We start from the raw sequence: 14931 nt of genomic DNA on the forward strand, positions 1-14931 counted from the left end.
CACTATTTTTTTTAAACTTTAAAAATTAGGAGCATGAAAAAAAGTTATAACTTGATAAAGCAGCAGTTCTGATAGTGTGGTTCACAAACCCCTGATCCCCAAGACACTTTCTGGCATTCTGCAAGGTCAAAGCTATATTCATAATAGTACTAAGACTGCATTTCCCTTCTTACTGCACTGACATTCGCACTAATAATTCAAAAGCAAAGGAAGGTGAGACTGCTGGCACCTTAGCATTCATCAGGGTAGTAGCATCAAACTGTCTCACTGAATTCTTCACAATCAAGAAGAATTAAAAAAAATTTTTTTAAATCAAAGAATAAAGTCAGTCTCATGTAAGATGTCACCAAATTACTTCATTACATCTATCATGATCATTCACACAAACAAAAGCCAGTTTCACTTAAGAATGTCCTTGGTGGGAGTGGCTCAGCAAGATGGCAAAATAGGAGGTCCCAGGCCTTCCTTCCTCCCACAGAAACACAAGTCAACAATACACATCCACAATTCCCTTTATGAGAAATTCAGAAACAGTTAATTCTTGCACCCCAGGCAAGAATTAAACCAGCTGCATTAAAGCTCCTAGGAAAATACATGATGCTCTTTCACCAAAGTCCCTACTCCTGGCACAGCACCGCATGGCTCGAAGGCAATTCCCAATTTCCAAATTCTCTCTGAGAAGGGAAAGAGAGGACTGGACTATATATACATCTAACGTTCTTCCGGGGGCGGGGGCAGCGAGGCAGGTCGGGGGGGTCAGGGAGGTGCCCAACAGCTTGGCAATCTCTCCCTCAAGGGAGAAAGAGAAAACTAGAGCATGTGCCCAGTATTCCAGCTTTGGGGGAGGGGCACTACCTGAGAGACTGGTTTCTGTCTAGCCTGACTCGGGCCGCTGACGGTACCCAGCATACTCTAGCTGCCTGGGAGCCACTAAGAACAAAAAAAAAGCTGGGTGACATGCTGCTGCTTCAGAGGACCCTAGGGTACAACAGATGGACACCAGAGGATGCAAGAGAGGGAAAGCTTGGAGAAACTCCCTCTAATCTGGAATCTACACATTAGGCCAGAGAAGACACATCCAGAGTAAAATTTGAGAGGCTCTCAGAATCTATAGCCAAGCTGACTGGTAAAGGCCTTTCCCTGCACTGAAGCAGTCCATAAAGCCTGGGATAAAAGTGTTTTCTCAAATGCAAAGATACCAACACAAAACTACAAGGACCATAAAGAAACAGGTAAAATTGGTCTAATAAAAGGAACAAAACTTGTCTTCAGAAACTGATCCTAAAGAATTAGAGGTATATGGATTATCTGACAACGAATTTAAAATAACCATCATAGAGATGCTCAGTGAGTTCAGGAAAATGATGCATAAAGAGAATGAGAATTTTAAGAAAAGGACAGAAAATTTTAAAAGAACCAAACAAATTCCGGCACTAAAGAACATAACTACTAAACTGAAAAATTCATTAGATGTTCAACAGCATTATGGATAGTCATATACAAAAGAATGAAATTGGCTATTTCTTACATCATACACAAAAATCAACTCAAAATAGATCAAATACATAAAAATAAGACCTGAAACTGTTAAACTCCTAGAAAAAACAGGGAGAAAGCTTCATGACATTGGTCTTGGCAATGATTTCTTGGATGTGACACCAAAAGCACAGACAATAAAAGCAAAAGCAGACAAGTGGACCATCAAACTAAAAACTGTATGCACAGCAAAGAAATGACAAACAAAATGAAAAGGCAGGGCACCTCCCTGGTGGTCTAGTGGTTAAAACTCCATGCTTCTACTGCAGGGGACACAGTTTGATCCCTGAGGAGCTAGGATGCTACATGCCTCAAGTTGTGGCCAAAAAAAAAAGAAAAGGTAGCCTATGAAATAGGGGGAAAAAATGTTTGTGAACCATCCATGTATCTGATAAGAGGCTAACATTCAAAATATATAAGAAACACCTACAACTCAATAGCAAGAAAACAACCTGATTAAAAAATAAATTGTTGTTAAGTTGCTAAGTCATGTCCGACTCTTGCGACCCCATGGACTGTAGCCTGCCAGGTTCCTCTGTCCATGGGATTCTCCAGGCAAGAATACTGGAGTGCGTTAAATAGACATTTTTGCAAAGAAGATCTACAAGGGTCTTTCCCTGGTGGTTCAGTGGTTAAGACTCTGCGCTCCCAATACAGGGGGCATGGGTTTGATCCCTGGTTGGGGAACTAAGATCCCACATGTTGCAAGGCATAGCCTAAAATAAATAAAAAGGACAGACAAAATGGCCAATAGGTTATGAAAAGATGCTCAACATCACTTATTATCAGAGAAATGCAAATCAAAAACAAAATGAGCCACCACCTCACACTTGTAAAAGTGGTCATTATCAAAAAACTGCAAGCAAACAAATGACATCTGGTAAAGGACTATTATCCAAAATATACAAATAACTCTTAAAATTCAACAATAAGAAAACAAACAACCAATTTAAACATGAGCAAAGACCTTAACTGACATCTCATCAAAAGATATACAGATGGCAAATGAGCAAACGAAAAGATGCTCCACATCGTACATCATCACGGACATGGAAACTTAAACAATGAGATACCACTACACACTTACTAAAATGGCCACAATCTGGAACACTGCCAACACCAAATGCTGGTGAGGATGTGGTGCAACATAACACTCAATCATCTTTAGTGGGAAGGAAAAACGGTACAGCCACACTGGAACAGTTTAGTGGTTTCTTACAAGAGTAAACATACTCTTACCTTACAATCCAACCCTCTCACTCCTTGATATTTACCCAAAGGAGATGAAAACTTATGTCTACACAAAAACCTGCACAAGGATGTTTATAGCACCTTCATTCATAACTACCAAAGCTTGGAAGCAACCAGATGTCCTTCGATAGGTGAATGGATAAATAAACTGGTACATTTACACAATGGAATATTATTCAGCACCATACAGAAATAAGCTATAAAGCAATGAAGCTATGAAAAGACATGGGCATGGAGAAACCTTAAGTGCACATTAATAAGTCAATAAAGTCAATCTGAAAACACTACACAGTGTGTTTCTAACTATACGTCATTCAGGAAAAGGCAAAACTATGGAGAGAGTAAAAAGTTCAATGGTTATCAGGGGCTGGGAAGAGAGATGAATAGGCAGAGCATAGAGGATTTTTAGGGTAGTAAAAATACTCTGATACTATAATGATGGATACATGTCATTATAGTCTAAACCCATAAAATGTGCAACACCAAGAGTGAAAACAAAGGTAAACTATGAATTGGGGGCAATTATGATTTGTCAGTGCAGATTCATCAATTATAACTAATGTACCATTCTGGTGGGGAAATGTTGATAATGTGAGAGGTTATGCATGTGTGGGGACAGGGGGTAAATGGGAAATTTATGTATCTTTTCCTCAACTTTTCTGTGAACCTAAAACACCTGTTTTTAAAAAATAACAGAAAATAAGTATTAGGAAGGATATGAAGAAACTGCAAACCTTGTGCACTGTTCGTGGGAATGTAAAATGGTAAGTAGTGTGGGGGTCCCTCAAATAAGCAAAAATAGAACTACCATACAACCCAGCAATCCCACTTCTAGGTATTTACTCATAAAATTTGAAATCAGGATATCAAAGAGGTATTTGCAGTCTCATATTTATTGCAGCATTATTCACAACAGCCAAGAGGTAGGAAAAAACCTAAATGTCCATCAACAGATGAGTACATAAAGAAAACCTCATGAATATACAATGGAACGTTTGCAATAATAAATCCTGTCATATACAACAACATGGATGAGCCATGAAGATAGTATGCGAAACAAAATAGTCACAGAAGGATAAATACTATATGACTCCACTTATATGAGGTATCTAAAGTAATCAAGCTCACAGAAACAAAAAGTAGAATTTCAGTGGTTGCCAGGGGCTAGAGGGATAGAGAAACGGGAACCTGCTGTTCAATGTGTATAAATGTCAGCCATCCAAGATTAAAAAGATCTAAAGATGTGTTGTACATTGTGCTTATCGTTAACAATACTGTACTGTTTACTTAAAAATGTGTTAAGATTTATCTGTTATATGTTTGTATCTACAATAAAGAAAATGTCCTTAATGAATTTTATTAAATCCTAGCCCTGAGAACATGTTTTTTTAAGAATACATATTTTTAATATTCTATGTGACAAACTGGAAAGTATACATAAAACATTTTTGTCACACACCAAAATACCATGGTTGTCTCCAGGAAAATCACTTACGCAATTGTTTGAATTGTGAGCTGAACTAGCTGCTTTTTCACAGAACACCATTTTTACTTGAAAGTGAAAGTTGCTTGAAAGTGCCTGACTCTTTGCAACCCCATGGACTATACAGCCCATGGAATTCTCCAGGCCAGAATACTGGAGTGGGTAGCCTTTCCGTTCTCCAGGGGATCTTCCCAACCCAGGGATCAAACCCAGGTCTCCTGCATTGCAGGCGGATTCTTTACCAGCTGAGCCACAAGGGAAGCCCTTTTTACTTGAAAGAACTGACAAACTATGGTTATTCAGATTTGGGTCTTTGGCCGGAATTTTCTCAAAAATGAACCATGTGAGCCAGTCACTTCCAGGGAAAAAGCTGAGAGTGTCTGTTGCCAATGATAAAAGGTAAGGTTTCAAACAAAAATTAGAATTTTGGAAAACTTTAACCTGGCACCATGGACTTGGCTAGTTCACAATTCATAAAAACTTCCCTGATTAGTTCAGTGAAGATACTGAAGAATGTGGTTTTTTATATTATACAATGCATTGTGTCATATTTGGAAGTACTGCATCATTGGGTGAACCAGTATTTTCCAACTGACCAATGGAGGATTCTGTAAAATAATACATGGGTAAAACAGATTCCAAGTAAAAGAGAGACAACTGGACTTCAATTTAACAACATACAAGGAGTACAGATATGATTTTAGGTTTGGCATTGTAACAAACCATTAAGAAACTACCATTTGACAAATTTTGACATGATATTAAAAAATATCTATAATTATCTGAAAAGACTACTAAAATTCTCTTCCTTTTGCCAACTATTTAAGTGTGAGGCTGAACTTTCTTCATATACATCCACCATGACAATATATTGCAACCCCCTACTTCACAGCACACATAAAAATCACCTCCAGTTAGGTAAGACTTAAAAAGGGAAAGCAACATAATGTTTCCAGAAGTCACAGGGTAGTTCATTAACCTTAGAATGGAGAGAAACTAGTAAACACAAAAAAGTACTACTCAGAAAGTAAAAGACAGATACATTTAACTACATTAAAATGAACAACTTCTACTCATTAAAAGTCACGACTGTAGAGTGGAAATACAAGCCTAAGAATAACAAGAGATTTGCCACACACAGTGTAACCCACTGAAAGAACTACAATTTATAGAAAGAACTATAAATCAATGAAAGAAATGTGAACAATCCAATCGAAAAATGGAAAAAAGATATAAAGAGATCTTTCACAATAAACCAAAATCCAAATGACCGATAATATACAAAAAGATGCCTATATAGCACATGGAACTCTGCTGAATGTTACAGGGCTCCCTAGATGGGAGGGGAGTTCAGGAGAGAATGAATACGTATGTATAGCTGAATACTTTCACTGTTGTGAAACTATCACAACATTGTTAATCGGCTATGCCCTAATACAAAATAAAAAGTAAAAAAAAAAAAAAACAGCCGTCTATGCTACAAACAAACGCATATGCAAAACAGAAACAGACTCAGCTACAGAACACAAACTTGCGGTTACCAAAGGAGAGGGCTGGGAAGGAGACAGTTTAGGACTATGGGATTAACAAACTACTATGTATAAAATAGTTTGTTAGTCATAGTAGTATAAAATAGCCTCCACCCTGGTAGCTCAGCTGGTTAAGAATCTGCCTGCAATGCAGGAGACCCTGGTTCAATTCCTGGGTTGGGAAGACCCTCTGGAGAAGGGTTAGGCTACCCACTCCAGTATTCCTGGGCTTCCCTGGTGGCTCAGATGGTAAAAGAATCCGCCTAGAATGTGGGAGACCTGGGTTCAATCCCTGGGTTGGGAAGATCCCCTGGAGAAGAAAACCATTACCCACTCCAGTATTCTTGCCTAGAGAATTCCATGGACAGAGGATCCTGGTGGGTTAAAGTCCATGGGGTCACAAAGAGTCGGACACAACTGAGCGACTTTCACTTTCACTTTTCATATATAAAATAAACAACAAGGACATACTGTGTAGCACAGAGAATTGTAGCCATTATCTTGTAATAACCTGTAAATGCAGTATAATCTGCAGAAATACTGAACTACTACTTTGTATACCTGAAACTAATAATGTAAATCAACTATACTTCAACTAAAAAAAATTGGAAAAAATGCCTATGAAAATGTTGAAGAAAATAACATTAGATATATATATTGACAAAAAATTTACAGTGTGACAATGTTAGATGTTGGGCTTCCCAGGTGGCACAGTGGTATAGAATCTGCCTGCCAATGCAGGAGACGCAGGTTGATCCCTGGGTAGGGAAGATCCCCTGGAGTAGGCAATGGCAACCCACTCCAGTATTCGTGCCTGGAGAATTCCATGGACAGAGGAGCCTGGAGGGCTACAGTCCATGGGGTTGCAAAGAATCGGACACGACTGAGCAACTGAGCACATAGCACAGTATTAGATGTTAGCCAGGATGTGAAGGTGAACTCTCACACACTGCTGATAGGAGTATATTTTGAAATTATGTGGCAGTATCTAGTAAAGTTGGTGTATGTGCACCTGTGTACACCAAAATACCTATATAAGAATAGCTCTATTGGCTCTGTTGGCAACAGCCAAAAACTCAAAACAACAAACTTGTTCATGAGTAGCATAAGAGATAAAGTATGGTATAGTTATACAATGGAGCATCTTATAACTATGAAAATCCAAGAACTGCAAATACTCGCAAAATACAAATGAATCCTAAAGACATAATGTTGATCAAAAGCAGTCAGGAACAATTAGAACACATCCTCTATGATTTCACTTATATGAAATTCAAAAAGAACAAACTTAAACATATTTGGTAGCAAAACTGTAAATAAAAACAAGAGGAAGCCATAAATGTCAGTTATCACAGGGGAGGTGAAAGAGTACAAAAAGGAAGGGGGATTAGAGCTGGGTATGAGTTACATGAGTGTGCATCTTAGTGATTCTTTGAGCTCTACACTTAAACTTTAGGCACTTTTCTGTATTTTTTTAATTTCACAATTTAGAAAAAGTAATTGTTATTACAAGCTGTACAAAACTCAAAAAAAGGAGAACCAACGAATGCATATGTTTATTTTTTTAAGTCTAGCAATCCAGTCAATAAAGCAAGTAACTATAAAACTGACAGAATGTGCTTATATATCACATCTAAGGTGAAATATGATGCCACATTACAACCATCCACAGAGGGATTACCTACTTTGCAGATTATGCATGCCCTTGCAGTTCACCTCTCTTGTGTCTTTTATTTCACGACTCCATCATCAGGATAAGCAGGGTAAGGTTCAATGGACTTTTCCAGGTCAAAAATTCATCTGTAGGTCTCACAAAATCATTTTCAAAACCAAAGAACAAAAATCCGTTGCCAACAGACAACTATTACTAAATCTGCATAGTTTGAAAATCTCATTTAGTTGTTAGTTTTTAATCAACTCCTATTAAAAGAACAAAAATTTTCGGAGAGCCCCTTAGAAACGGTAAAATAAGGCAGTTTAAGTTTGACTCCAAGTACTTTCAACTATTTCTCCTGAGAACCAGATAGGCCTTCCAATGTGCTAAGACAGTGTGTAAGCTTTAATTTCTCCAAGTAAGTTAAACCTACAACGAGCTTATCTCAAATATGAAACAAAATCAGTCTTCATTACATTAGGCAATACAAAAATATCTGCTTCAGACTAGCATCAGAGAATATAACCTAAAAATGCCTGACACCTAGCTCCTTTTTGTTCAGAGTAAATATGTAAGTGCATCAAGGCTGCTTCAGTATTTGCCATAAAGTACTGAAACAATCCCCTCCCCTCCCCCGTGGTTTTCACTGTCCCCATAGGTTCAATTGCCTTCAGAATGTAGTAGCAGGAAATATTGCAACTTTGACAGAAGAATGCAAGGAAATCCAGCAACTCATCTTTCCCTTTGTACCCTGGCTACTAAAAAGCAAGGTCAAATATTCTTTCTTACAGTGAATCTGTCTGCTTATTCACATTTTCAATAGCTTCATTTTCTATTTGTTTTAACAAGCTTAATGCAAATGTCTTTTGCTATAATCCTTCCAGTGGGGAGGGGCAAATGTCAGTGTACCAAATCCCACTTAATCTAATGGTACAGTCATTGTTACATAATTTTTAAAAATAACTGAAATGTAATTCCATCTTGTCAGTCACAAAAGCTACAAACATATTCATTAGGAATGCAGATGATAATGTCATCATGCACTATTAATTAGCATCTTAAAGATTCACTCAAACTGTGTAAGGAATCACTGATGGGTTATTACATTATATAAAGCAACTTATTTGTGTAACTTTTATTTCCCTAGTATAAAATACTTCTTCCCTAGTTGTTGGAGGAAACTAAAAACTCACTAAGAATTTTCCCCCAATCAGTAGATTTGACCCAGCTTTTCCCCTAAGTCCTCCCACTAATAGAAGATTATGAAGTATCCTTAAAGAACAACCCTGTTTCAGAATGCTGCATGTCTTACTACACCTCTTGTACAGTTTAGTACTCTATCCTAAATCGTAAGAGGAAAAAAACAAAACTTCAACAGTTGCCCATTTTAATATGGCTTTAAAAATAATCAAATATTCTGCCTTGGAAAAAATTCAAATGACTATTTTAGTCCCTTAATAACCTCCAAATAATTGGGCTTACCATTTTTTCCTCTTTTATGACAGTTTGGTGCTACAGTGGAGGTGCGACATCAGGCCCCTGAGAACAAAGAGTCTACTTTCTGTCAAAGATATATGAAACTTAAACTGAATAAAATGTCTTAAGTTCTTCCAAGAACTTAAGTATTTTGTGAATACTCTTTAACATGAATATTTGACTTTCCATCTTGATCCTATTTTCCAGTAAAGAAACACAACATAAGCCTGAACTATTGGATTATACGCAACATCTCAAAGCTGCTTCTACATATAAAAAATTGATGTAGATCTGTGCTTCAACTAATTTTTAAAAACAAAAGGTGGCTAAACTTTGTTAAGCAAGTGTTACCTCTATTATCATTGACAGGAGACATAACCAAAAAAATGAGTATTAGGACATATAGTTTTATCTCAAAACATGCATTTAAGAAAATGAAAATATGCACTTACGAGGAGGAAAAGGAACAGGAAATGTTAAAGACAACAGAAGTTCCTGCACACAAGTACATTAATAGCACTCATGCTACTTTAGTTAAAGAACAATTTTTCTAACAAAAAAAGAAAGCAGTAGCCCAGAAAAACCTCCTGATACTGCTACATTTTCTGAAGAATGAATTTCTCTTACCAGGGAAATAGACCAAGACTTATACTTGTGAACACTGGTCAAAATGAGAAAACAAATGCAAATGAAAACTAAGACATGAAGAAATGGTTTCAGATAAAGCTTCACATAAACTTAGAGCACGCTTTGAAGGGAAAAAAAGACAAATATTAAAACAAAATTTCTTAGACTGTTTGCTATAAACTCCCTCCTCCTACTTTGCCCCAAAAAATTCAGGTCAGACAACATTTAATGAACATCTAAATGCCCTTCCATTAGTTCTGGAATATGTCAAATCATCCAGTAGCAGATGAAGAAAAGAATGGCAACCAAAACATTTGGCCATTAAATTTTAAAACTGTATTATTGCCTGTGGGTGTGTGTGCTCAATCATGCCCAACTCTCTGCCACCCCATGGACTGTAGCGCACCAACCTCCTCTGTCCATGGAATTTTCCAGGCAAGAATACTGGAGTGGGTTGCCATTTCCTCCTCCAGGAGATCTTCCCAACCCAGGGATCAAACCCACATCTCCTGCATTGGCAGATGAATTCTTTACTGCTGAGCTACTGAGGAATAAGGTAATGCTCAACAAAAATTTTTATTTGATATGTAAATTTTTTAAAGAAAAAGAATCAAGTTATTTAAACAAATACTTGATATTCAACAAATATAAGTATTTTGAAATAAGTATTGACATGAGGCTAACATCTTCAGATTAAGAGCTTGGAATATAAATCCTCCATTAAGGTTGCTTGTGACACAAAGAAATGCTGGGCTCACTGTGTTAAAGATGTCTACTAGAAATAAAATTCTCCCCTAGATCTACCAGTACATGCAAGTTTATTAGCTTAATCATGGCAAATCCTATGATAATATGAAATAATCAAGAAACTTAAGCTCTAATTCCAAAATTAAAGTGATTAAATCCATATCTTGCATATGTCACAGAATTTCAAAGAGTTTGCATTAAGATGTGAAACTCTGAAGAGTAGATCAAAGTATTACTGCAAAGGACACTTAATTATGTTTTCAGAGTCCTTTGTGCTTTTGCTATCTCTTAGAAAAGATCATTTTAAGAGTTCTGTAATTTACCATTAAAAACATAATCAGTATCTCTGGAAATAGGTTAGCTAGGTATGTGATGGACCATTCACATGGGCAAAATACAGTTTTTCTTTTCTCCCTAGTTATCTAACAAAACTTACTCTTCAAAGCCAAGACTTTCCATATTAACTGACAGCTGCTTTTCATGAGGCACAAATAAGAATTGCCCTCTCAATGTTATAATACGCCCCATACAGCTCATATGTTCCTTTAACACTGTGCTGCTGAACTTGATACAACTCCCAGAATACAGACTTATAGAAAGTAACAGACAAGAAATGAACTTACACCTCATGAAAAATATCATGACTTTTGGTCAACTTAAAGCTCATCTGTTAACTTTTCTCATTAAAAAGGAAAAATCCACTGAAGATATAATTTTAAATACTGATCAATCTTAAAAGCCAAATATGTAAATGGATTCACTAATAATTTGGTAGCACATTATCTTTTTAACATTTCTGGTTGCTGGTTCATATTTTAAGAAGCTGTTTCCAGAGAAAGGAAAAGATTTTTTGTAATATATTTATACCATTTTTTATAATAAAATGAAAACGCCAACTCCATAGTTAGCAAGATAAAAAACTCCAAAGTTAGACTATATGCAATAAAGTTTCCAAAGAGGGAAAAGAGGTCAAATGAAGACTAAGTACTGGATGGTGATGAGTTTGACTATTTAAAATATTTCATTATGTCACACAACTATTTAAAATACTTCATTAATGTCACACGACTCTCTTCATGTAACAGAACAGTTATAAAACTGAATATACTAATCTGGATCTACTATAATTCAAACTACATTCCACAAGCCATGCAATAACTACATACACCTAAATTCGAATAACAGTCTTGAAGCAGCTCTTCAAAAACACAGAAATTACGATGGATAGCATGGATCACATAAATATGCATAAAGTGAATCCAAAATTCCAATTCTGATTAGATATTTCAAACTCCTACATGACTTTTTCTTCAACCATTGCCAGTCAAAAGCCAAGCAGAATTTTATCTCCTAGCCCTAATACCACTCACTCTAAGATGGGAATAACAGTAAAACTGTCAAAACCAGCAGGAAGGAGCAAGGTAAGTAGTCCACAAAGATGACAGTCCCCAAATAACTAAGCTGACTTTAAGAGTAAACAAAGTAACAATAAACTGGTGTACCCGTTTGGGGTGGGTGGGGGGGAATGGGGTGGTTATCCTACTCTCATATAGATGAAAATGATGCTTCGCTTTGGTAACTTCTCATCCTGCCTTCCCCGCACCCAAGGCACTTTAACAGCTACTTGTTAACTAGCACGTACAAGGATGTGCAAAATGTTCCTAACAGTTAAAAGTGAGTGGTTATCAAACAGACTTCCCTGTCAGTTCATAAAACTTAATAAGCTCCCTAAGCAGACGCTAGAGCGGCTGGAGGAAGGGGGATAGAGGACGGGGACGGGAGGGTTGAACCAAAAGAAACGTGAGACACAGTCCCCACTCTTAAAGGATCACTCAATTCGTTGGAGTGCATGAGATTACATGAAAGAATCAGAGACGAATTAATTGCTAACCTGAGTAGTATAGACTTTTAAGTGCAAGAGCTGTTCAGAGAAGCTGAAATATCTACAGACTGCAATAATAATATTACTTGTAATAGTAGTTATCACTTGAGCACTTACTATAAGCCAAATGCTTTACAGGCATTAATCTTCGCAACAATCCTTTGAGTACTTATTATTCCCAATTTACTCAAGGGGAAACGGTCACAGTGGCTAAGGAACTTACCCAAGGTCACCTGGCTAGTTAAGTGGCTAAAACTACCGCCTACCCAGGCGATCCAATTCTAGCGCTCACACTAAGACTTCGGAAAGTAGCGCGAGTGCGGACGGGGGCTGGGGAGGGTCATGAAGGCTGGCGCGGGCCATGTAGGCTGGCGCGAGTCGTGTAGGCTGGCGCGATTACACGCGCAAGATCCGGCAACACGTTCCCCGCGTTTGGTCCCGGTACCGAAGTTCGAAAGACCGTATTTTTCGCACGGGCAACCGTAAACTGACTACCGGCAGGGAGGGGAGGGGAGGCGGGGTCGCGCAACCACGCGGAAAACAGCTAATGAAGAGTTAATCTCATACCCGGCTGAGCTTTAACTAATAAAGCGATCCAGAGAAAGACACTCGCAATAAGTCATTTGTTTTAAAATCTGGGGTTTGTTCCGCCGCTTAAACGAATTTTCCCCCCGAGACAGACAGAGCCGAAATTTGGGGCAAGGAAATCACGGGTTATGGCAGATTACGGTCTTCTGTGTTACGGAAAGAAAGAGGAAAAACACCCAAGTTTTATGACTACAGGAAACACGTTATTCTAGGTACCCGAGAGCCTTGGAGAGTTGCCAAAATTAGTTGCAGTCCCAGGACAAAATGGGGTTTAGGAAACATTTAATGACGAAAAAGTTGATTCCAAGCTGAAATGGCCCTGAGATGGAAAGACGGAGCAAAGAAATGCAGGTAGATCTTGGAGAAAGCGGCGATGCTTGCTGCACTTCGCCCATGGACAGCGGCGCCACGAGGGGCCGGGACGGTCTGGGAGATCGCTCCCCAGGAGGGCGAGAGGTGCCAAGCAAGGTCCTTCCCGATGCCCTGGGCGGAAAGGAGGGGAGGGAGTCCGGGACGGTCCGGACTTCGGGCAGAAGAGGCGCCGGGCTCCAAACTGCAGAGTCGAACGGGTGCAGAGTAAAGAAATGGGACAGAGAGAAACGGAAAGTCGGAACCCTCCTGGCGCGGCCCGGTAAAGAGAAAGGAGCCAAGTGAGCTCAGCGAAGAGGGGGACAAAAAGAGACGGAGCGAGAGCGCGGGGACCCGCAGGGACAAAACGGGGAGTTCTGCTAAGAGGCTAAAGAAAGACAAGCTTTGGCGGGCAGCAGGGCTTCAAGAGGAGCCCAGGGAAGGCAGGAGATCGGCGGCAGTTACCAGCACCTCTCCTTCCCGAGTTCGAAACTCCCAGTCAAGCATCCACACCCGTCACCCAGATGGGGGAGGGGACACCTCTCCCCCCCCCCCCACCTCCCGCCAAATGTGAGAGCACTGCTGACGCCCGAGCCCGGCCCGGCGGAGCGCTCTCCTCCAGCCCGGACACTCACAATTCGCCTCTCCCTGATTTCTCCCAGTTCTTTATCCACTCTACAGGAACCACCACGGTTGCGGCCGCCATCTTCCCCTCACTAGTAGCAGAGGCCCGGATGTGTAGCACGCGAGCGAGGGGTCAAAGGGGAGCACCGCCCACGGGGAATGCCGGGAGCCGCGAGTTCGGTTTTTTTATTTCCCGCCCCACTTTCCACCCCACCCTGCGGAAGCCCGAGGCTCTGCCACCAACCAGGCGGCTGGGACCCATGGGTCCCGTCGCAGAGTGACTACGCTGGCCGCGCCCTCTGCAAACCTGGCCCCACTTCCCTTTAGAGCAGAAAAAAATGCCATCCCCAGGCCAACTCGTAGCCTTTATCTTCTTTCCTCGTCTCTACTCCAGACCACTAATTCAAACTTGTGTTTTTAAAGCACCTAATGTGTGCTAGACACTGGGGATAGAGAAATAATAAGCCATGATTCCTACCCTCAACGAGCTCAGTCTATGGGGAAGACAAATATATAAGCAGATCAATTACAATACACCCTGCTAACAGCTGAGATCAAAGAAATTAGTCGGGGAAAAGGCAACCGATTACTTTGCACCAGGCATTTTGCTGTTGCTGCTGCTGCTGCTGCTGCTAAGTCGCTTCAGTCGTGTCCGACTCTGTGCGACCCCATAGACGGCAGCCCACCAGGCTCCCCCGTCCCTGGGATTCTCCAGGCAAGAACACTGGAGTGGGTTGCCATTGCCTTCTCCGATGCATGAAAGTGAAAAGTGAAAGTGAAGTCGCTCAGTCGTGTCCGACTCTTAGCGACCCCATGGACTGCAGCCTTCCAGGCTCCTCTGCCCATGGGATTTTCCAGGCAAGAGTACTGGAGTGGGGTGCCATTGCTGTTATGAGGGTTATAATCTTGTGAGAGAGCAATCGGCCTGGGCAATACTCGGAGCCACCAGCGCTGACACTGCATCAACCGCTATTACTGAAACCTTAGGCAAAACTAGGGGGCGCAAGTAACAAGAGAAACAACTTGTTTACATTCCAATATCTCAAAGTAGCTCCCGAGGAGACACTTATTTCAAAGGGCGAAATAGAAACTTTACGGTCGGAAAACATGGCAGATACCCTCCTAATTCTGATAAAAAATAAGCATTCCCATACATTAGACAAATGATGAGGTGCTAAGAAAAACT

The 14931-nt window shown here is 39.9% G+C and overlaps 1 protein-coding gene across 36 annotated transcripts in view; it reads right to left on the reverse strand.

Moving 5' to 3' along the window:
* Nucleotides 1-13839, reverse strand: part of THOC2 (THO complex subunit 2) — a 118454-nt gene extending 104615 nt beyond the window's left edge. For all 36 annotated transcript variants that reach the window (XR_009598885.1, XR_006058352.2, XR_006058353.2 and 33 more), the window contains exon 1: nt 13757-13839. Coding sequence is in view for 32 of the 36 variants with exons in the window: in XM_042242159.2 (XP_042098093.1) it covers nt 13757-13827 (71 nt within the window). In the remaining 4 variants the exon portion in view is untranslated. The remainder of the gene's footprint in view (nt 1-13756) is intronic.
* Nucleotides 13840-14931: the final 1092 nt, after the last annotated feature.

Source organism: Ovis aries, chromosome X (genome assembly GCF_016772045.2).
Source record: "Ovis aries strain OAR_USU_Benz2616 breed Rambouillet chromosome X, ARS-UI_Ramb_v3.0, whole genome shotgun sequence".
Taxonomy (NCBI): domain Eukaryota; kingdom Metazoa; phylum Chordata; class Mammalia; order Artiodactyla; family Bovidae; genus Ovis; species Ovis aries.